Source organism: Pseudoliparis swirei, chromosome 12 (genome assembly GCF_029220125.1).
Source record: "Pseudoliparis swirei isolate HS2019 ecotype Mariana Trench chromosome 12, NWPU_hadal_v1, whole genome shotgun sequence".
NCBI lineage: Eukaryota > Metazoa > Chordata > Actinopteri > Perciformes > Liparidae > Pseudoliparis > Pseudoliparis swirei.
This window is the reverse complement of record NC_079399.1, coordinates 13,537,608-13,561,687: the sequence shown is the minus strand read 5'-3', so window position 1 is coordinate 13,561,687 and position 24,080 is coordinate 13,537,608. Positions and strand designations below refer to the sequence as shown.

Here is a 24,080-nt window from a genome sequence, read left to right as displayed (position 1 = left end):
CCTCCTTTCATATCCTCTGTGAGGACACCCAGCAGCCCTGCTCCTCCTTCATCCCCTTGTATGTCCTCTCCACCCTCTTTTCCTCCGGCAAACTGCAGACAGATTTGAAGCTGTGGTGTGAGCCCCTGGCCCGGCCCTCATCTACCTTTAGACTCCAACACCCGACCGCTTTTTCACACACCCGCTGATGGTGTGGATGCCCTACCGCTTGTGGAAGGTGACGGTGTTCTGCCCAGATTGTGGGAAGCAGCTGACGGGCTCTGGGGTCCACAAGAGGTCTCGGAAGGTCCTGGACATCGACAGGTATCACCTGATGGTGTCAGAGACACTCAAGTGCACTGTGTGCTCCACACAATACCTGTGGACGAGTCAGACTGTCCGGAACCAGCTGGATCTGCCACACCAACAGTTGTTTCGACAATATTTATTTATTTATACATTTATTTAAGCATTTATTTATTTATGTTTGTATTTATTCATGCATTTATTTATTTATACTTAAGTCATTTTAAGTCCTCCATAGTGGACACATAAATAGAGATATAAATAAATGAAGAAATACAGAAATGTAGAAATACATTTATTTAATTATGTCCTGTTGAGTTATAACTTATATTTATTAATTCCTGTATTTATTTATTTATACATGTATTCTTGTTTTTATTTATACATTTATTTAAGCATGTATTTATTTATTCCTATATTCATTTATTTATTTATACTTAAGTCATTTTAAGTCCTCCATATTTCTGTGTTGATTGAAAGAATGAAAGGAATTCCTCTTTTCCCAAAAGTGCTTAGAAATCTTCTAACTACCAGGGTGTTGTAGTCCCAGCTGGGGTATTTTGGATTACATCATAGTATCAATTCTTATTATGAAAGGTGCTTTACAATATATTCAGACCATTATTTAGGCAGCATACATATATTTGCTATGTGAAGATATCGAGGAGTATAAAGATGGCTGCCTGAGCTGCCCCCCCCCCCCCCCCTGCTGTCACAGCGCCATGCTGCCAGGAGGGAGGGGCCGTCTCCATACGGGGGTCCTTCAGGCACATAATGCTGCCTTCAAGTGCTCCTTGTAAACTCTTGAGAGAGGACGCGCAGCATTCAAGTGCTCTGTGAGGAATTATACCCAACTGGTGGTGTGGATTAAAATTAATCTCTTTGTTGTTGTTGTTGTGTTCCATCTTGAATCAGTAGAGCATTTATGTTGTGATGCAAAAGCATCTTTGCAAATGAATTATCAATATGATCTCCCTTTTCTGAGTTAATAGGCAACATAAATCTGATTTTAGACACCTGGCTTGAAATTGAGTGGTACGGTTTGATAGTTATGTCATGCATAAAGCAAATCCTATGTACTCCTGTCCAAATGGAAACGTGTGTTAACTCTGGAGTTTTAAATTGTCTTTGAGAGCTTGGGCAAATGTATCATTACTAATGTGGGTCTCGGGGGTTGGACAGTATGTATTGGTTATTTTTAAGATTTTATTGACTCCTGTAGTAATTCAAATGTCTCATCATCACAAGAGACAAACTAAGATGAAAGAAAAATAACAATTTGTGAAATGTAATTAATATAATATAAAGGTAGTAAAGGGATGTCATTCAATTCCAAAGCTAAATACATGACTACACTTCCAACTTTTTAAAATATACAGAAATAAAGCGTTGGATAGTGCAGTTGCTATTGAGCTAGTAAAGGTACTTTTTGTCACCACAAAACGGATTACCAGCTGTTATGAATTATTAATATAGTATATACAAATAGTATCTACTACAAATTCCAATATCCAAACTTATGTTCTCTGTTGCTACAACACGTCTTCATCATGGCTAAGGTCGATAGTTTACTCTCACATCAGCACCTCACTTATTAGATAATAATTAAGAGCATTCACACCTTTAATCAGTTGCATTAAGTTATCAGGTACTAACGGAAATATTTCCGACAGCACATGAAGACAACATGAGTCTCCGGAGGCAGAAGACACGCCCCTATCTACCGAAGAGAGGAGACCACATATCTCGTATCCGATTGGTCAGAATTCCCGTCCATCAGGTTTTAGCTGCCCCTGATTGGCTGCTGCCGGACTGTCGGCATCTGCGGCTCGCGCTGTGCCAGCTGTCCGCGCGCACTCGGCTGGTGCTGAGCAACGGTGAAGAGCTTCAACTGAGGAAGAGCTGAGTCTGAGAAACAGGGTGAGGAGACCTACACATACGAGACAAATGAAGATGTCGTAATTGATTTTTATATCTAGTACTGGTTGACACTAATTGAAGGAATTAATCATCAATATTTCATATTTAGACCGTTAAAATAATTGATTAGAGTATGTCTAGCAATAATAGCCGTTATTTTCTGCCCAACGTTACGTATCGCGAGCTTAATATCAAGAGTTTTTGTTTTTTAAAATGTCAGTCCACCCAATGATGTATTTCTGCCTCTGCATTTGAACGGGGATGAATCAGCGCGAGCGTTTTCTTCACCGATTGATATTTTAAATGACATTGCGTGAATCTCACATGACGATTTATCCAAATATTTATGAATGAAGATTGGTTGTAATATTGTATTGTGTGCGTGTCGGCAACGAAATATGGGTGCAATGGGTCTGCGTGTGTGTGCGCGCGCGTGTGTGTGTGTGTGTGTTTCGCGTGCCATCAGTGCAATAAGGCTTTGTGCTAAAGTCGCTATACCGTGTACGTGGAGGCCGTCATGTACCCTTAAGTCTGATATCCGTTCATACCAAATATATTGAGTCAGAGATGATGATGATGATGATGATGACAATGATAATGATAATGAGGGTGGTAGACGTCTTGCATACAAACGAGCCTGCTGTGTGTGTGTGTGTGTGAGAACCGGTGATTTGATCTCCTATTTTACCTCCTTCTCTTATATAAGAAGGGATTTTTTTAGTTTCACGGTCTAGTTGCATTGAGGCGTTCCCCTCGTTGGGCTTAAGGATACATGAGGGTGCTGTCGGGGGCTCCGGGGGTCCTCAATGCAGCACAATGAATCGAATATATTAGACAGCCTCCTGAGATGACGTAACCTGTTTGCATACAGTCCAATAGGCTTGCATCGGCTTTATCTTTTACTCTGTAAATGTTAAATATAACTATTGATGCCCATCTGGCCTGATGTCAGACAGATTTGGTAACTTGTTACGCTCTAAACTCATCGGAGCGGGGGGCTTCAAAGGTCTGGACCCCCGGGTGAGATGCCGTCACAAATGTGCAGCAGCGTGAAGCAAAAGACAAAGCAAATCCACATATTTTAGAAGGATGTAATAAGAAAGTATTTTGTTCGATGATGTGGTTGATGAGCGGCACCGTGATGCAGTGCAGGAGAGGGTGGGGTTCTGCATGTTCTCCACATAACGGCCATGTGGGGTTTTCCTCCGGCTGCTTTGGTTTCCTTCCGCAATCCCAAAAGATGCAGAGCGGACTTCTGTCACGATGCTATAAATTGCCAGTGGATGTGAGCGTTGTCTGCGTGTGACCGATGGGTGATGCGCCCCACCTCGAGGCCAGCGTTAGCTGCAACCCTGCAAATATAAAGCCTGAAACAATCAATCAGAAACATACTTGGAACCTTTATATCAAGTTACTGTGAGGGACCGTTCACTGGTTGTGAAACAGTTTCATTATAATACTGATACGAGGGACGTCATCATCAAGTTTGCTGACGACACAACAGTGTTGGGGCTGATTACCGACGACGACGAGACAGCCTATAGGGAGGAGGTTGGATCACTGGTACAGTGGTGCCAGGAGAACAGCCTCGTCCTCAACGTCAAGAAGACCAAGGAGCTGATCGTGGACTACAGGAAGCGGAGAGGAGAGCACCCCCATCTCCATAGACGGAGTTGCAGTAGAGAGGGTCAGCAGCTTCAAGTTCCTCGGCGTGCACATCTCCGAGGACCTCACATGGACCACGACACCACTCACGTGGTGAAAAGGGCCCAACAACGCCTGTATTTCCTTAGGCGACTGAGGAAATTCAACATAACACCCCGCATCCTCAGAACATTCTACACCAGTACCATCGATAGTGTTCTGACAGGTTGCATCACCGTCTGGTACGGGAACTGCACCGCCCTGGAGCGAAGGGCACTACAGAGGGTGGTGCGGTCGGCACAGTACATCGTTGGAGGTGAGCTTCCCTCCATCCTGGACATATACACCAAGCGGTGCGTGGCCAGGGCCAAACGGATGATGAAAGACAATAACCACCCCGGCCACAAACTGTTCACCCTTCTAGTCAGGCAGGCGATACCGCAGTATCAAGTGCCGCACAAACAGACTGAGGGACAGCTTCTTCAGTCAGGCCATCAGGCTGCTGAACAAGGACTGAGACCCTCTGGAGGGAAGCGAGGCCCTGGAGAACCAGAACCAGAACTGAGCGGGGTCAGACTGTCAGCCGCCGCTGCAGTAAGGGAAGACGTTCTCTAAAAGGACTCCGGTGCCGCTCTCATCCACCGGGAACACCAAAATCCATCTGACGGGAAGGGTCCTCGTCGTAGCTTTAAGTATAAATAGAAATACTAAAGTCTGAAAATACAACGTTACAAGCAAAATTCCTGAATTCAAAATGTTACATAAGTAAATGTAAACAAAATGTACTAAAGGTATCAAAATAAATACTCATTAAACGGAATCGATGTCCTAGTATCGTGGAATATTAGATTATTCAGTGTTATTACAAACACATTCATGTTAGAGTAGTATAGTTCTGCATCATATCATGTAAGCATTTCATATTTCTTCAGTAACTAACTGTACTATATGTAGTTGAGTAAAACGTACGATATATCTCTGAGATATTATGAAGTAGAAGTTTAAATTAGCACAACATTACAATCCTCAGGTAAAGTACAAATATGTTAAAATAATGCTTCCAGGGCAGTTATTGAGTAAACTACAAAGTGCCAAGGAGTATGATATTGCTATATGTTGTGTGTGGCTTTAAAAATCTTGACGATCTGGTGACGACAGATAACAGCTGGATGAGGAACAGACGAAACATCTGGAGGCTGGAAACAAACGACTTTCCTCTCCATGCAGTCTGACCAGCGAGAGAAAACTATCCGGGGTCACGCTGACTCAGCAGGGGTCATCCTCAGGGAGCATGAATGTGCATAACAGATCATGTTATCACTCATAATAATGTGTTTGCTCTGAAGTTGATATGTGGCTTGTTTTCGGCACAGGAGGAAAGGTCAAAGGTCAGAAGTCTGACTTATACTTCTTCAAATTGCCTGGAGACAGAGGAGAGTGAAGGGGAGGAGGGGATCAAGACGGATTAATAAATAGATGATAGACCCGACTATCTTTCACATTCGTACAAAATTACAATACAATGAGAGAGAGAGAGAGAGAGACCCCTAATCCTCTGAGTGATGGCCTAGTTAGTTGTGCGACCGCTGTTGTTAATGTCTGTTTATCTGTGTGTGTGATTCACTCATGGCTGATTCATCCATAGCACACACGTGTGTGTGTGTGTGTGTGTGTGTGTGTGTGTGTGTGTGTGTGTGTGTGTAAGTCTATTCTTATCTAAATTTGGATGTGAAGTATGACTTGTCTGATGATGTATGTTTGTTCAACATTTTAAAATAGCTCTACTGTTCTAACACACACACACACACACGCACGCATACACACACACTGGTATTTCTGAAGGTAATGACACGCACATTCTGACTGGAACCCTCGTGTCTCCCGGCCCCTCCCTGTGGTGATCAAGCAGAAGTCAGCGCTGACGCAGGAGTCAGCAGCTGTTTACTCCTTTCTTCTCACTTACAGCATGCATCAACACACACACACACACACACACACACACACACACACACACACACACACACACACACACACACACACACACACACACACACACACACACACACACACACACACAGAAACAGACATCTGAGGATGTCAGCAGCCACCATGTCACGTTTCTGCTGTTTCTAAGGATTCAGGCTTCAGGCTCACTTCTCTTCATCGAAGACGAAGATTTCAATCGAGTATTTACTGCCCCTCTCCCTCTGCTGATACAAGATGAACATGCTTAGAATTAATTTCTGTTTATTGTAGTTTAGTTTTTAGATTAGTGTATATAGTTGTCACGGTTACCTATTGTAACTGTAATGGAAATGACTACTTCTGGGATGTATGTCACCTCATGTCACCTCATGTCTTAAATGTCACCTCATGTCACGTCACTTCATGTTGCCTTATGTCTGATATATTGCCACCTCATGTCACGTCACTGCATGTCACTTCACTTCATGTTGCCTTGTCCTATAGATCGCCGCCTCGTGTCAAACATGAATATTCAAAATGGCAGCAGAACTCAATCAGGTCTGTGATTTGGCACAAGGCCTGATTGGAACTGTCACCCAGAATGTTTCTAGTATGTTTCTAGTGTGTTTCTAGTGTGTTTCTAGTATGTTTCTAGTATGTTTCTAGTGTGTTTCTAGTGTGTTTCTAGTATGTTTCTAGTGTGTTTCTAGTATGTTTCTAGTGTGTTTCTAGTGTGTTTCCAGTGTGTTTCCAGTGTGTTTCTAGTGTGTTTCTAGTGTGTTTCTAGTGTGTTTCTAGTGTGTTTCCAGTGTGTTTCCAGTGTGTTTCTAGTGTGTTTCCAGTGTGTTTCTAGTGTGTTTCTAGTGTGTCCCAGTGTGTTTCAGTGTGTTCCAGTGTGTTTCCAGTGTGTTTCCAGTGTGTTACTAGTGTGTTTCTAGTGTGTTTCCAGTGTGTTTCTAGTGTGTTTCCAGTATGTTTCTAGTGTGTTTCTAGTGTGTTTCCAGTGTGTTTCCAGTGTGTTTCCAGTGTGTTTCTACTGTGTTTCTAGTGTTTCCAGTGTTTCTAGTGTGTTTCCAGTGCCCCAGTGCTCCAGTGTGTTTCCAGTGTGTTTCTAGTGTGTTTCTAGTGTGTTTCCAGTGTGTTTCTAGTGTTTCTAGTGTTTCCAGTGCTCCCAGTGCCCCAGTGTGTTTCCCAGTGTGTTTCTAGTGTGTTCCAGTGTGTTCCAGTGTGTTTCTAGTGCCCCAGTGTCTCCAGTGTTTCTAGTGCTCCAGTGCTCCAGTGTTTCAGGTGTGTTCCAGTGTGTTTCTCAGTGTTTCTAGTGTGTTTCCAGTGTGTTTCCAGTGTGTTTCCAGTGTGTTCCAGTGTGTTCCAGTGTGTTTCAGTGCTTCCAGTGTGTTTCTAGTGTGTTTCCAGTGTGTTTCTAGTGTGTTTCCAGTATGTTTCTAGTGTGTTTCTAGTGTGTTTCCAGTGTGTTTCCAGTGTGTTTCCAGTGTGTTTCTAGTGTGTTTCTAGTGTGTTTCTAGTGTGTTTCTAGTGTGTTTCTAGTGTGTTTCTAGTGTGTTTCTAGTATGTTTCTAGTGTGTTTCTAGTGTGTTTCTAGTGTGTTTCTAGTGTGTTTCTAGTGTGTTTCTAGTATGTTTCTAGTGTGTTTCTAGTATGTTTCTAGTATGTTTCTAGTGTGTTTCTAGTATGTTTCTCGTATGTTTCTAGTGTGTTTCTCGTATGGCGTCATTTCCTTTTGGATGTGTTCTGTATCAGTATCACACCCTGACCCGACACACTCATATGTGGGTCATTTGTCAAAAGACTGCTTGTAAAAATATATATTTTTTTAAATAGACTTTCATTTCATTTTATGCAGAAGATCAACATTTTATTTGAAATGATCGGAAGTAGGGAAGGAAAGCGGTTAATAACCACCTCCTCGTCTTGTTTCTTGAACTGGCGTTCGTGGTGTTTTAGTATGCTCCACCATAGTGTATGTTTGTGTCTGTGTGTGTGTGTGTGTGTGTGTGTGTGTGTGTGTGTGTGTGTGTGTGTGTGTGTGCGTCTAGGCTTTTCGACTGAAAGGCTTTTCTCATCTCCTGGGAAACCAGTCTTTTATCTTGCTGCCAGGCCTTTAGGGCACTGGTTTCCATACTGTGTCCCCCCTTCCCCCCCATCACCATCACCATCACCATGTTTACCCCGATCACTTCATCTTTCTGCTCGACACAATCGTCCACTCCTACTCTTCCTTTATCAGTGGACTCTTCTCTTCCTGTCTTTCTTATTACTCTTGCTCTATTGTCTATTCTCTTTTTCACTCCTTCTTTGCCCTCATTGTTCTCTGACCGTCTGGAGTCTGACTCGGTGCCTAATGATAACTGTTTAGTGCAGAATTCACGAGGCTTATAATCTGCTGGAGAACAAAGTCAGTTAGTGTGAATACGTTCTTTTAAATAACGGAAACGTGCCTCTGAAATTGAACCACACCTCTGTGTTTAGAGCAATACGTCTTGTCAGCACTGGCAAAACGAGTTAAGATGAAGCACCGAAAGACCATTGAGTTATTAGGTATTCAAGGAAGACGTTGGTACGTTTTCATTATTTAAAAAGTAAGTCGCCCAACAGGAAAACCTCAAATGAATGTAATCCTCTAAGTGAGCGTTTCTGTCCAGTTCCTCTCCTCCTTGGACCCATTCCACTTCATCTGCTTGGCGTACACATCCCTCTCATTATTCCGTTTCCTTCCCTTCCTCTCTCTCCTCTCTCTATTCTCCTCCATCTCTTTGAGTTTGATTCTGTGTGACTGGGCGGCCATTGTGTCCCGCCATCAGACACATTGCATACAGTCACTCATGCAGAATACACACTTGCACACAGAGGGATGTGTGTAGAAGAGGCTCTTAGTTTGTTGATCTATTAGACGACCTCACGCAGATTTGTATAATACCACATAGGGACCAATAGTTGTTAAAATACACTTTTCATGCTGCGCATACTCTGGAATATGTATTTAATCATTAAGTAAAGTAACACAACCTGAAACCCCTGACAGAAGGTATCATTATCTGTTGTGACAAGATCACAAATACCACCAGGGATTTTTTTTTTTAAAGTGCCTATTTCGCAACGTACAGTAAAAATGCCAGAAATGAGATTAATTAGATCCATGCTTTGAACCAAAAGCCCCGGAGGATAATAAAAATTCATCCTGCGTAATATATTAATATTATATTACCTTGCTAATTATTATTAATGTATTACAATTCCAGCAATTATCTTTACTATTAATTTATCTGCTTATGACTTTTCAATGAAATGTAAGAGAATAGCAAAGAAAATGTCCACTAATGTTTCCCAACACATTGAATGAACTATCACAAGAGAGACAGGGACAACAGCCAATCAGCATCCTGGAAAAGCTGCATCACGAAATTAAATGTTTACTTGTAAAATGACTTAAGAATCAATCAATGCTCAAAATGTTGACCTACCATAATGGGCTTATTCATGACAGCAAGTCTAACCTGTCCATTAAAAACAAAAGTTATATTTAATTCTTTGTCATCAGTCTTTACCAGGGACATTGATAAACAACGTAATTATTGTTCATTAACGAGCTTTCTTCCTCCAGCGTGATTCCTCATGAAGATGGTTCATGAATCGGTTAGTTAGTACGTATTCAGGCAGCGTTTGTATTTTAAGAAGCTTTTACTTTCTGTCAGTCGGAGCAGAACTCTCAAAATCCTTTATGTTCCCGCAGATGCTGTAATAGATTTGTAAATTATAGATTCTCTGCTCGACTCTTAATATTTCATCGGCCGAGCTGACGATCTAAAAGCTTGGAGGAGAAACTGAAACACACTCCTCAGGATGGTGTGTAACCTTTTGCATTCATTCCTGTTGTCAGGGGCTCTGGCTGGTCCGAGTTTTCCTTCGGCGTTGTTATCTTAACCCTCCTGTTACCTTCGGGTCAATTTGACCCCATTCAATGTTTAATGTCGGTGTTCTTTCGGGTCAATTTGACCCCAGGCTGTTTTTCACTGTGTCAAACATATAAGAAATATCAACTTTTTTCTATATTTAAAGGGCTATTTAGGTAGTCAACAAACAAACATAAAGTACCTCACACTTAAACTTGGAAAACAATATTAATTCTAATAATTTTCTGGAGGTTTTAATTGCTGGGGTCAAATTGACCCCAAGGGTAAAATATGTCAGAAAATATAAAGGTAACAGGAGGGTTAAACATTGAATGGGGTCAAATTGACCCTAAGCAACAGGAGGGTTAAAGAAATGGATTACTGGATAGAAAAACAATTCTCCAGCATGCTCGTGATCTGCAACAGCATTCAGATGACGAATAAACGTAATTTAATGTCGATTTTGTAGTTTTTTCAGAAGCTTTTTATTGTAAAGTTACCACAAGGAACTTATTATCCGTTTATGAAACCGTCTCTATTTAATACTGATGACTCTTGATGATCAACTTAAGCAAAAGACACCATCAGAGACAATATTGAATTTTTCTAAATAGTTATTCTTAACGCCTTTCATCAAGGTCCAACTCCGCAAAATCAGAGGGAATGAGCTTGCGATGCGTGAGACAAACATCTTTACTGCATCAGAGCTGAACAGCTTCGTCGTCTCCAGTTGTGCTGAGTCATGCAGCAGCATTTTCGGCAGTCTTTTCTCTGCCTGTACAGAACTCTGTGATCACATTTCCTGCATTACTTGTAATGTAACATTGGTGTTTAATGCATTGATTTGTTCTGTTCCCCTGGTAGGACGATGGCTGCCAACATGGGATCAATGCGTATCCTCATCAAGGGAGGGAAGGTGGTCAACGATGACTTCACCCAGGAAGCAGATGTCTTCATTGAGAACGGCATCATTCAGCAGGTACACACACAGTCCACACGCTAACATGTATGTACATCCTCGATTTGTCCCAACAGTTTACTGTCTTTCATACAAACACACACACACACACACACCGATGCACACACTCTCTCTTCAGTTTATCCCCAGCTGTCACCAGTGTGACTCATCTCACAACAATACATAATGAAGAGAGTTAACTCTGCGGCTCCACGCGATGATAGTGTCGGCTATGTTTGGCCCTCCGAATGTTGCCATGGAAATAAGCATCGGTTCATGTGAAGAGGAAGCCTTTGGCTCAGAAACCTGCAGAGCTCCTACTTATTTTACAGTGTACTTAGCAGTGGACATTACATGGTAAATGGACCTGTACAAAACGGTTTAACACTACATGACATCATTCACCCATTCACGCCCATTCATCCTGGAGCATCCTGTGTGCTTCCTGTTTTATTTTGAAGTCCTGTCTCTTGTGTCCTCTGTTTCCCTGCACTCTCTGTCCCTGTGATTGTCTGCCCTGTCCCTGATTGTTCATTCCCTTCACCTGCTGCCCTCAGCCACTCCTCTGGCTCCTGTTTGATAGCAAGCCCCGCCCTCATTATTTACACCTGTGTCTCGTTCCCCTGTGTATTTAGACTCCTGAGTCTCTGCCACTGCCCTTTGTGGCGTTTGTGAATGTGACACACACACTAATGGGAGGAGCTATACAGCATTAACTAACACACACACACACACACACACACACACACACACACACACACACACACACACACACGGTGGGCACAGCTATGGGAGCAATTTTGGTTTTAAGTGTCTTGCCCAAGGACACATCGACATGGGCTAACAGAGCCGGGAATCGAACCGCTGATCCTCTGATTGAAGGACCCTGCTCCCCACTGAGCCCCACAGCCCATGCTTGATTACATTTCATTATTAAACCTTTATTTAGCCACGTGAAACCCATTGAGATTAAAAATCAAATTTTTTTTAGGGTGACCTGGCAAATAATCTAGCATGTAGGAGAAGCCAAAGCTCATTGAACGCTAGATGTTATAGAGTTAAACAATACATTCATAAAGATGCTGAACAAGCGTGGTCACCTGATACAGGGCATCCTGAGGAGATTGATGTTCGTAGCAGATTTCATGACAGTTCATCCAACACTTGGAGGTTAAGACCACACACATCCACCACGTAGTGGCACTCGAGGAAAAGGATCCCCCAGCTCATCAGGTTCCATCCTCTGGGAGTCATTAATGTCTGTAATAAACCTTTTGACTAATCTATCCAGGACATGTTGTAAAATTGCACTTAATAAGTGAGCCGATGTTGCTTGGTTAGTCAGGGGAACACCACAACCAATAGAATGGTCCTCCTGTCCACCAGAGAACCATTGACGGGCTCTCTTTAATATGACCACGTAGTGTCTGTTCTCAGTTTAAAACCCCGTTAACCCGGACACCAATGTCCTGAATAGTCATTAATAGCCATCCTATGTGTGGTGGGTGAGATGTACCTCGTGGGGACACAATGCATCGTAATAAAGTCGTATGATTCATTTGCGTGTGTTCTCTGCGGCAGGTCGGAAAGGAGCTGATGATACCGGGCGGGGCTAAGGTGATTGACGCCTCTGGAAAGCTTGTGTTGCCGGGCGGAATAGACACCAGCGTGCATCTGGAGCAAACCTTCATGAACGCCAGCATTCAGGATGACTTCTACAGTGGGACCAAGGTACGTACACACACACACACACACACACACACACACACACTCACAGGACTGTGTTATGACGAGGCTCTTCAGCATGCCTGTGATTTAACACATTTAGAAACCAGAGACAGCTGTCATACACAGACATACTCTCTCTCTCTCTCGTCTACATGCAGATCTTACCCCCTGCATTCGGCTTCATACGCTCATCAAGACCGATGACGACATGTGTTCGCACAGCGCTCCTATAGGAGGCTAACCCAAACAGCTGTCACACGTTTGAATGCTAAGACTTCCCCCTTTTTTACACCCTCAGCTGTTCGGTCTTTAATTCATACGGGATTTATTAGTTAATTTCCTCTGGCTGCTCTACATGTTTTCAGCTGAGACTCAGAGCAGAGAGGATGAATAAATAATTAGGAGCCTTGGAGTGGAGGAGGATGTGGTGCCTGTGTTGGTGGATGTCGTGGGCTGTTGTTGCTGTTGTTAATCTCTGGGGGGGATTACTGTGCATAACGTAACTTGGCAGCAAAGATCCTTCACATTGACAGAAATCCTTTTGTAGCTTTGTCTAAAACAGTAAATTAACAGAGTAACGTTGCTTCTCATGTGATGATCTTGTTGAACTACTTCTAATAATTCATCACAGTGACAAAGGACCATCGCACCGATTGGTGCCCTGAAGAGGAATTCCAGTGCTCTATAAAAAGGTCCCATTTCCCCATTTGGGAAGTTGCTCTTGGTGTGTTCAGCTTCATAAGCGTTGAGTCGTAATGTGGAAACAACATGGACGCTGCAGAGAAGATGTGTTCATCGCGTTTATACAACAGGTTTATATATTTTACAGTATTTGAGTGACATTAAAGAGCATTAACATATCTCCATGCATGACTTGTTATCAGGATTAACGCTAATAAATGACTTTCCCCACGAAAACATTCCCTCTGAATGTACTATCTGAACAAACTGCATGGAAGTAAAATATGTCGTGCAAAATACTTATTGGCAAGGCGAGATCCACCATTTGTGTCGACTTTACAAATTGAGGGCACTCAAGTGAATTCTACCAGCTGGGAGACAATTTTTCCGATTATTCCGACGTCACACGAACGCGACATCAAATACGAATTGTAATTTAAGGACTTGCTTTTTTTTCAATTTGTGGTTTAATATTTTTTAGGTGGATTGTGGACTTTGTGGTCAACAACATTACCTGCGGGGAGGGTGCAGCAGCTCAGTGGATTGAGGTCTGATGGAATGCCAATGAAGACGGCTGAGAGGAATTGGGGGGATTGAATCGTTCGTATGCCAGCAACCACTACCCACTGACCCTGCTGCCATGGCAACTAGCCCCCCCGCTCTTAGTGTGAAAATTAGAGGGGGCAAATGTGTGTGTGTGCGTGTGTGCATGTGTGTGTGTGCAGCAGTATTATGTGGTCTCCATGGTGACTGCGTTGCTGAGGCAACGTCTCGTGTGCAATTGTGATGAACCACAAAACTATTTGTCTCCGCATCCTCTTCCCTCCCTCCCATCGTTTTGTAACAGTGCGCTCCCCCCCCCCCCCTCCATCTCCATCTCCACCTCCCCCTCCACCCACTGTTTCCTCTGCTTCACCCCGCTCCGTCTCCCCTCCCCTCCGGTGCTCACGCTGACCTGCAGCGGGGGGGCTATTTATAGGGCTGGCTGGTAGTAGTACTGCGGCTTAGATACAGACCTGTTCATACGTTCACTTGTGTATCTTATAGTGAGGTTGCTACAGATATTGAGCTTGTACTCTACTGTACACAGAGCCCAGATTTACTCACTGGGAAAGAATTTCCCCAAGTATTAATTAAATTTGAAGGTCATTTTAAAACCAACTTCAGGCTGATTTTAAGCCAGTATTTGTAGAACTCACAGCAGTGCACACACCTCCCGCCTGACAGGAAGAGGAGTGTTTTAATTGAGTTGCCACAAGTATTTTTAAAGTAGTATTTCCTCCAGTAATCATTTCAAGTGTGATATATGTTCAGTGTTGTACGTTACTACCTACGAGAGGTGAGGAGGAGGAGGAGGAGGAGGTGTGGGATGAAAGGTGTTCAGCTGTCGTATGAAGCGTGAGAGTTGCTGATACAGGCTGATCAGGGAGCTGCAGTGGTAATCTGTCTGACACTGATAGCCTCTCACACACAAAGATCTTCTCATCCCCCCCCCCCCCCCTCGTCTGTCTGTCAGTTTCACTTTATTTCTCGGGGATTATCTTCACAGTAGGGGTCGGGGGATTCATGATAGAACATGGTTTAGGGTGTGTGTGTGTGTGTCGCCATCCACTTTAGCTACTAGCTATTAGGAACCGAAGAGGGAGTACAGCATGTCGGGTTGACTGTGGCTCCACAAGAGAGCAATTAGATGTATGATGATGTTACAACTGGATATATAACAGAATCATCTGCATAGGAATGTGTGTGTATATTGACATGATGGTCCTTCTGAATACAACGATACGTCTGTGTTTCTGTCAGCTCACTCCGCCGTCGCTGCAGCTGCGTAATAGCATAAGGAAAATCATTAAAGAGAGTTGTTATGTCTGTTAACGTTCATCACAACACACAGTAAATGTTGTTTATAGGAAGAAGTGAGGAAAGGTAAATAATAATAATAGTAATAATAATAATAACTTTATTTATATAGAACATTTAAAAATAAAGTTTACAAAGTGCTCCACAGAGAGTCAAAGCAAAACAAATGGAATGGCAAGAAACCAATATTACATTAAAAAAATATATATATATTAAAATATATATAAAAATTAAAAACAAAATAAATTACAAATAAATTAAAAACAGACAAACTAAATTAAGGGAACCAAAGTTCTGCATAAAAAGACTAGATCACTTAAAAGCTATTCTATAAAAATGTACGGTAAATCCACGGTGTCTTGTGAAATCAAATTCTCCAGGTGTGTGATTAGAGGAATTTGGCCAAATTTTTTATTTTCAGAATTTTCTAAATCCTTTAAAAAAATAATGATGTTGGTAAGAACAAGACACACCTGTGTGGATGGATTTGGGTGAACATAATAACTGAAAACTAGTCTTTTAGTTCATGCTGGTTTCTACGTGGTCTTCATCTTGCTCAGCAACACCAGTTACCAACCGTTTCATCACGACAATAAACTGACTGCCTTGATCTTTTTGGCAGATTTGTGAAGTTGAACAATCTAAATTTGGATGTTGATGACGACTGTAGTTACAGATACAGCCTTTAAAGAGGAAACAGGACAGAATCAAAGACTTGTCATCCTGCAGACAGTTTATTTATACCAGCTCGAAGCTAGAGAAGAAGTCTGTACTGACCTCTGTAACACTCACACTGACAACCTTTACCTACAACATCCCTCGTTTTTGCGAAGTGTACTGACAGTAAATTGTAATCATGGTCGTGCTGAAATAAATCCCACGATTCCCAGATGTGTCCACGTCCCCTGATCTCTCAGTATCTCTCTCTCTCTCTCGGTCTCTCTGTCACACACACACACACACACACTGACATTGATAAATGATCACCTTAATGCGCACACATATGCAGAGACCTTCGCTGCTGATGCTGCAGATTATTTGGACTGGTGATAGGAAACCATGGTGATAGGAAACCATGGTGATCGGAAACCTCAGAGGGCGGTGGAGCCGTCACTCAGGTGACCCCGCCCTTGTCTGAGACGTGTCTGGCGTGTGGTGGAACGGCTGCTCGCTGACACATGAACCAGCGTTCACATTTAGTAACATTTAATTCTAGAAATGATACAGAATGAATGCCTACATTATTAACATTTAAATTAAACACCTGTTTTGCGGGGTTTTTGTATTGATGAGATTCTGCAGGGACAAACCTCAGCGCAACATCCCTGTTCGACTGTTCAGGGTATCGAACGGTTAGAAGAGCGGGAGGACGTGTGACAGGCATGGCAGAGCAGTACCTGTTGTCATGGCTACACACAAGCGCTATTACCATTCAGCCAACTGAGACGAGTCACTGCAGACCACTCCCTTCACTTCATCAGTCTTCCATCTCTCCTCTCTTCATCAGGCCTTTCACGTCTTCTTCTTTTCCTTTGTGTCTCCTCCAACAAGCTGCTGTCTTGTAGTTGGGAAGTAACGTCACCAGATTCTGAAAAATTAGATTGTTTTTGTTGGTTTGATCTTCTAAGATGATAATATTCTCTTCTCCTAAGCTCTTATTTTGAAAGGTATTTGTAAATGCATAAGAGGGGTTGACCGAGAGGTGGCAAATGAACAACATTAACTGAATGCAGTGAAATGGAATATCATTTTGATATGAGCTGATATTTAAATTATAATGAGGAAAAACAACCATTATTATCATTTGTTTTGGTTTTAAATGAGCGGTAGACTGAACAGAAGGTACACAAATCACATATATTTAACCTGGAAAGCAAAATGAGAAAGTACAAAATACTTGTCCAGATGTATGTGCAGATAAACATACAACTTGATGAAGGGGAATTTGCAATTGTGTGGAAGAAAACGGTAGATTTTTACACTCAAAAGAACATTTTATTTGAGTATTTTTCTGCGTGATGCCAAACATTTTGCCGAATCAATATGGGATTTCAAGACCAAACATCAAACATCAGCACAACGAGATCAGTCTTTGTGCATCGTCTAGATATACCAGTGACAAGCAGCCTGCATGATGATGAGGAAGAACCATTGCTCATTGTCACCAGGACAAAGCGTGACTCTGTGTTTTACAGTCGGATCATTGTGCTCGCCTTTAAGCAATCTCTCTGTTTCTTCCCCTGCCTCCCTCCTTCCTTCCTTTCCCTCCTCCCTCCTCACCCTCTCACCTCACCCAGGCGGCTCTGATGGGTGGTACCACCATGGTGATGGCTCTGGTCCTGCCTGAACAGCACTGCTCCCTGCTGGACGCCTACGAGAACTGCCGAGCTCTGGCCGACGCCAAGGCCTGCTGCGACTACGCTCTGCATGTCGGGGTGACCTGGTGGGGGCCGAAGGTGAGACCCAGAGAGGGGTGAGACGTGGTGAACAACACGGAAACACTTTGATCTCTTATACCAACAGGTGTCGTTCTTTCCTGTTATGCTCCTCTATCTTTTATTGCCACTGAATTATTAATGAAGCAGCCGAATCATTGATTTTAATTTTTGGGTGGAATGACCGAGATTAAACCTGACAGGAACTAGGTCACCACACATGCTCACTGGGCATATTACGCACATTCTATGAGTCAACGTGCCTCATTCAGCTTCTGGCTTTAATACCTGTATCATATGTGTGCTGTGCCACATCTTATTATATACAGTCCAATGTTCAGTGCTAGAAAATCTAGCTGCGACTAAGTGCTATTGGCATTGTCAATTAATCTGGTAGTTATTCTCAAGTATATGATCAGTTATTTGGTGTCTTGGAGGTTATAATACATTCTTAAAATCCCCTTCGCCCAAAATGATTCGATGACGTGTTACTGATATTTTATAGTGAACTGCATTTTGAGTGAGTAATATAGATCAACGATGTTGGACTTCTGATATCCACCAATGTGAATGCAATGTGATCTCATTCTGGCTGCAACCCCACCGCCCACTTACCAAACACACACGAATACAGTTTATCATTCCGTCATGCCCACATTCTCCTCGCTGTCTGGCTTTGCCAGCAATACAAAAAGCCAAACTCTCTCTTTGACCTCTAACCTCTGCCCGGTGCTCAGGTGCGCAGCGAGATGGAGACCCTGGTGAGGGAGCATGGAGTGAACTCTTTCCAGATGTACATGGCCTACAAAGATACGATGATGCTGAGGGACTCGGAGCTCTACCAGACGCTGCAGACCTGTAAAGACATCGGGGCCATCGCTCGGGTCCACGCTGAGAACGGAGAGCTGGTGGCCGAGGTGCACGTCCCACCCCCCCGACATGTTCCCCCGTGTTCCCCTCTTCATGAGAGATGTCCAGCACAGTGAACATACTTTGAATATCATGAACTGTAATGACCTGTATGTCTGTATGTGTGTGTCTGTGTGTCTCTGTGTGTGTGTGTGTGTGTGTTGGTAGGGTACCAAAGAGGCTATGAATTTAGGCATCAATGGACCGGAGGGTATTGAGATAAGTCGACCAGAGGAGGTACATTTACATTATTATTATTCTTTATCACTAAGTTCATTTTCATTTAGCTATTGCCATGCTAAATGTATCAGAATATACCATTTTTGGATTCTATGCTTTTTTAATCATAATCTTTTCCTTTCTGTGTGCTTGAAATGATGAGAATTAAAGACATTTAAGGGTATTAACGTTACGTTAATGGCAATTAAAACAGAGAGACTTGAAGCCTGACATTGGCAACACTCGGAGGGAGTTCTACGTCACTCAAATTAGGCTTTTAAAAACAGTAACTGGCTGGATGGAGATGCTCTGACATAAGTGTCCTTACTAAGTGGTCTACACTGAAATGTGTTATCCTCATAAGGAGAAATAAGCTGCTTCATGATGAGCTGCTCCATGACCACACATATATTGTGTATATGTCTATTGAGTAGATATTAAAGTTCTCTATCTTATTGTCTCCAGCTGGAGTCTGAGGCTACTCACAGAGCCATCACCATCGCCAACAGGGTAAACGGAACCAGATTTTAATATCCTGTCTGCGTCTGTATGTCTCTGATCACCTTGCTTGTGGTTGCAGGCTCACTGCCCGATCTACCTTGTGAATGTGTCCAGCATTTCTGCTGGAGACATGATTGCATCAGCTAAGATGCAAGGTGGGTGGAATTAAAGATACAGCACGAAGGCGTCGACAGTGGGGATGATATAAAATAAATGCTCACCACTTCAGTTCTCTTTCTTTGTCCGTCTCTGCAGGTAAGGTGGTGCACGCGGAGACCTCCGTGGCTCACGCCGTGCTGAACGGGATGCAGTATTACCATCAGGACTGGGTTCACGCCGCCGCCCACGTCGTCGTCCCTCCTCTCCGCCTCGACCCCAACACGCCCAGCTACCTCATGGGCCTGCTGGGCAAGTATGTGCTCAGTACAGCCTGGAACGCTGACAATCAACAAGAACGTTGTTGTTGTTGTTGTTCAGTGATCATTTAGATTGATATCATTCATCTTGTTCCCAGTGACTCTCTGAGTGTCGTGGCCTCAGAGCATCGTCCATTCAGCATCATGCAGAGAGCTTTGGGCAAGGACGACTTCACCAAGATCCCTCATGGAGTGGCTGGAGTCCAGGACAGGATGAGTGTCATTTGGGAGAAGGGAGTGGTGCGTACACACACACACACACACACACACACACACACACACACTGGCACACGTACAAACATGCACAAAGCTTAGTGACAGTAACAGGAAGGATCCATGTCCATCTTCAGCTTTGAATTTGGTGCTTTGTTTATTCATGTCCCTTCCGTGTTTATTCGTGTTTACGCTGACTCATGTTTAAAGCATTTATTTAGTAATAATCTGAAGGAATAATGTTCACACATCCGCATTGCCTCACACAAAGATTCCGTTGATGTTGATTAATAACAGCATCCCTTCGTTGTGTTTGGCTTCACTTTGTTTCTAACACATTGATGCCTGCAGGTTACAGGAAAAATGGATGAGAATCGTTTTGTGGCGGTGACGAGCTCCAACGCCGCCAAGATCTACAACCTGTACCCGCGCAAGGGTCGTATCATCGCCGGGGCGGACGCTGATTTGGTGGTCTGGGACCCGGATGCAACGAGGTACGTACGCGGTTGCATTCACAGCGTGATGACGGGGCGCGCCGCCCGTCGTTAAAGCACGCCGGTGTCTCCGGACGCTCTGTCTGCGCAGGACGATCTCCGCCAGCACTCAGGTGCAGGGCGGAGACTTCAACCTGTACGAGGGGATGCGCTGCCACGGGGTTCCCCTGGTCACCATCAGCCGCGGACGCTTGGTGTGCGAGAACGACGTGTTCATGTGCGCCGAGGGATCCGGGAACTTCTACCCCCAGCGCACCTTCCCTGACTACCTCTACAAGAAGATGGTGCAGAGAGAAAAGGTGGGTCCACTTTCATTCTGAGAGCTTATTTAAAGGCTGGATCCAACATGTGTTGAGCGAAAGGTCAAGAGGTGGTGACACCAGGACCCGTGAGGTGGTGACACCAGGACCCGTGAGGTGGTGACACCAGGACCCGTGAGGTGCTTTGCTGCGTTCGCTTTAGTTGGCCGGCAGCCGACAGACTGCAAACACACCCGTCACACGGTGTGTCACGGGCTGACGGTCTCTATAAAGGGCTCAATGGTCCTTCTGTCTGTACGCTGACGCCGTGTTTCTGCCCTGGTGACACTGGTGGTCACTGCTAACTTTATGGGCTTTTCTTTTTTAAGCGTTCTGCATATACAATATGTGAGTTATATGTCTCCCAGAATCATAGATTTGTCTCATTTCCTGGTTTTATACGGCGCTTATCGCTGGTTTTGACAGTAAAATGACTTTTTACAGTACAGGCTGGAGTTTCCTTTTTTTACATGACAGTCTGTTTGATAGCCGTGTTTAAAGTAAACCTCGGGTATTTCACAACGGATATGCAACTTATTTGGGAGCATATGGACAGAATATCTGGGTTAGCTTAAACAAAAAAATGTGGATATTGTTTCAGTCAGAACCTGTAAAAACCCAAATATGTGATCTTTAATCTACTCTTGAGGCTGCTCCTCAAGAGTAGAACCATCACATGTCATCTCAACTCAATTTATGATGAGTGTTATCAATATTGTCATTGTCATTGTTACATCTATTATTTAATATTTAAGCCAAGAACACCAGATGATAAAGTTTCTCTTCACATTACTTCATGAAGAGGACGTTTCAACTTCGTTGAACTTTTGATACGACACGCGTTACAAAAGGTTCTAAATCACCATCTCATGCCTGTATTTACTTTTGACCTTTCACCTCCTCCCTCTCTGCTGTAGACTCAGGCTTACAAAGGGGTCGACAGGGATGCCTACTCTGGTGATGTGGCCACAGTGTCGAACATCATGAAGAAGGAGCTTGGTTTGGGCCCGATAGACGGAGATGCGTCCAAAGGCAGCCCTCGCCCGCTGCACCAGGGAGTCCGAGACCTCCACGAGTCCTCCTTTAGCCTCTCAGGTACGCTGGAATGAAGCTTATAACGCGGAAACATCTTTAGAACGGTCGTGTTGCCGATTGTTACGTTGTGTTTGTCTCCCAGGGTCTCAGGTCGATGACCACATCCCGAAGAGGTCCTCGGCCCGGATCCTGGCCCCTCCCGGCGGTCGCTCCAGTGGTATCTGGTAATCGCTGCTGCCGGAGCTACACTCGCCCGAGTCTCCTTGTTTTGTATGATTCTACACATCCAGGAAAACTGCACTGATTACTCACTCACAGGATTAAAGTAAAAAGAGGAATTCAAATTGAAGCGAGCTTCTGTGATTGGTGAAAAGCTAACTGATGATCGGTGATCTACCAAAGTGACTTTTACAAATCTAATTTGTCTTAATTGGAGGGACTGACCTGAATAATTACACCAGAGTGAAGGGCTATCTATGAATTTAAACATGGTTTGCTAAATTCCAGCTGATCATCCTAACATTGACAAAGTCTGCTCGTGTCCCACGGAGAAACGCAAATTAAACAAACTGAACGATCAAAACCAGTACAGCTTTTATGGTTTGAACTGAAGTGATGTCGACTGAATTATTACAAAATTGTAGAACTGAATTCTGTGAACTATCTATTATACCCCTGTCACACACACCCACCACATGCATACAGTGCACTGTAGACACCATAGCGTGACACTCATATGAAGACGTTTGTGGATTCTGTTTGTGATTAAACGCCCACTGTGCTCGGCTTCCTGCCGCACCGTGGGTTCCTCTAACAGTGTTTTTATTTCCAATGGGTGAACTGTGTGGTGATGATATCCAACTGCTTCAAAACACCGTGTGATTTTACAGCTACGCTCTCAAAATAGAGTCGTACTTGATTCTTTCCATCCCTATGTTTTCACTGCCTGGAGCTGAAACAACACTCACGTTTCCCACAAATATCCTGCCTCGCCTGCATTGTAGCAGGTCTACAGACTCAGTGACAGACAACAACCTGCGGGCTGACCCGGGTATAACTGACCCCAGCACTCATCCCACAGCGGCTAAATGTGGAGGAAACGGGGAACCTGTAGACCTGGCAAAGTGCTAGAAGAATGAAGAGAGGTTTCTGAAAGGAAGGATGAAGAGTACGTGACTTAAAGGTCAGCCAGGGCTGCTGAAAACATCACGAGGCTCATTTATCAAAGCGTTCATAAAACAAGGGTAAATCTGTGATTAATAAATAGCCCGTGCGCGTGAGAAAGATTGATTTAAGTACAAAATGACTATTTTGGTTCAGTTTAGCTGCTCTGTTTCTGGCAATAAAGCTCTGATCAACTCATTGCACGCTGCTCTTCCAGCACCAAACGACAGACAGACAATGGTTGGCAACTAGCCAGAGAAGAAAAGTGATTTATTGTTATTAGAGCAGTTTGTCTCCACAGAAAGATTGAGCTGCACAGTCTGAAGAAAACCACTGAACCTCTCACCTCCTGATGTCTCATTCCTGCTATCAGTATTGTGTGTGTACATGAACACGTCTTCTTGTCTGTGAACTATATATTTAGGATGTGTGTGTTTTGTTTTTTAGCTGAAAGAATAAATGTGCCAATACGAGTGTCCCCCCCCCCCCGCCCCCTCATGCATGAAGAGCACCGCGGGGAGACAGAGGAGTGAGATCTCTCCACAGGCTCACAACAACTGGTGCTGGTTCTTTTTTTAACTCTTACCTAAAGCAACCGTATGTTATTGTTGGATGGATTTGTTGCTTTGAAGGCACTGTGACTGGTTGGTGGCAGTGTGTGTTTGTAGATTCTCGTTGTGGTGGGCAGTTAACCTGTTGAACCTGTAAGTGGCTGCTTGTTTCTGACCACATGAATAACAGAAGAAATAATAAAGTGAGAAGAATAACATCTTGGTTTCTATGTGTCGCCTTTTTATTTCTAAAATGCCTCCAAAAAAATGTAGGTCACAGTTGTATTATGTAAAAGAAAAAAAGGTAGAATTTATTAAAGGTTTAATTCATGAATTGATATGACATAGATACTAAGACAATATAAATGAGGATGCAGCTGAAACACATGCAGAAAAGGGCATAAACGACAATATTGCAAGATAAAAACAATGAAAAATAACTGCAGAAAGGTGCATCTGTGTAAAATGAATATTAAGTGTGTCAGGAAAGACATTTATTGATATACATTAAATACATTTTACATGTAAAAACTCCAGACAGTTTCAGCTCCGCTGTCACAAGGACAGAAACCGGAGAACATAACTTCAAAAAGACTTTATAATAAATCACCTCTGGCCAGATCCTCCTTCAATTGAACAACATCAATAAACCTTGCACCGCTTTTTACTTTATATACTTTATACACACTTAGAATATATATATACACTACCGTTCAAAAGTTTGGGATCACTTAGAAATGTCCTTATTTTTCAAAGAAAAGCACTGTTTTTTTCAATGAAGATAACATTAAATCAATCAGAAATACACTCTATACATTGTTAATGTGGTAAATGACTATTCTAGGTGGAAACATCTGGTTTCTAATCAAATATCTCCATAGGTGTATAGAGGCCC

General features: G+C 43.3%; 1 protein-coding gene across 3 annotated transcripts; it reads left to right on the top strand.

Annotated features, from left to right (window-relative positions):
* Nucleotides 1–63: 63 nt before the first annotated feature.
* LOC130202919 (dihydropyrimidinase-related protein 5-like) lies at nucleotides 64–23,403 on the top strand. Of its 3 annotated transcripts, XM_056428805.1 has the most exons (15): nucleotides 240–303; nucleotides 1,959–2,205; nucleotides 10,587–10,701; nucleotides 12,262–12,411; nucleotides 17,247–17,405; nucleotides 18,122–18,301; nucleotides 18,462–18,530; nucleotides 18,978–19,022; nucleotides 19,093–19,168; nucleotides 19,269–19,425; nucleotides 19,528–19,669; nucleotides 19,994–20,136; nucleotides 20,228–20,435; nucleotides 21,353–21,530; nucleotides 21,613–23,403. In XM_056428805.1, the coding sequence occupies exons 3-15, from the start codon at nucleotides 10,591–10,593 to the stop codon at nucleotides 21,696–21,698; spliced, it is 1,704 nt and encodes a 567-aa protein (XP_056284780.1). In that variant the 5' UTR covers nucleotides 240–303; nucleotides 1,959–2,205; nucleotides 10,587–10,590; the 3' UTR covers nucleotides 21,699–23,403. The 3 variants fall into 3 exon arrangements, with proteins under 3 accessions (XP_056284779.1, XP_056284780.1, XP_056284781.1); XM_056428804.1 differs by lacking the exon at nucleotides 1,959–2,205 and having other exon boundaries at nucleotides 64–303; XM_056428806.1 differs by lacking the exons at nucleotides 240–303; nucleotides 1,959–2,205 and adding an exon at nucleotides 6,319–6,372.
* The last annotated feature ends 677 nt before the right edge of the window (nucleotides 23,404–24,080 follow it).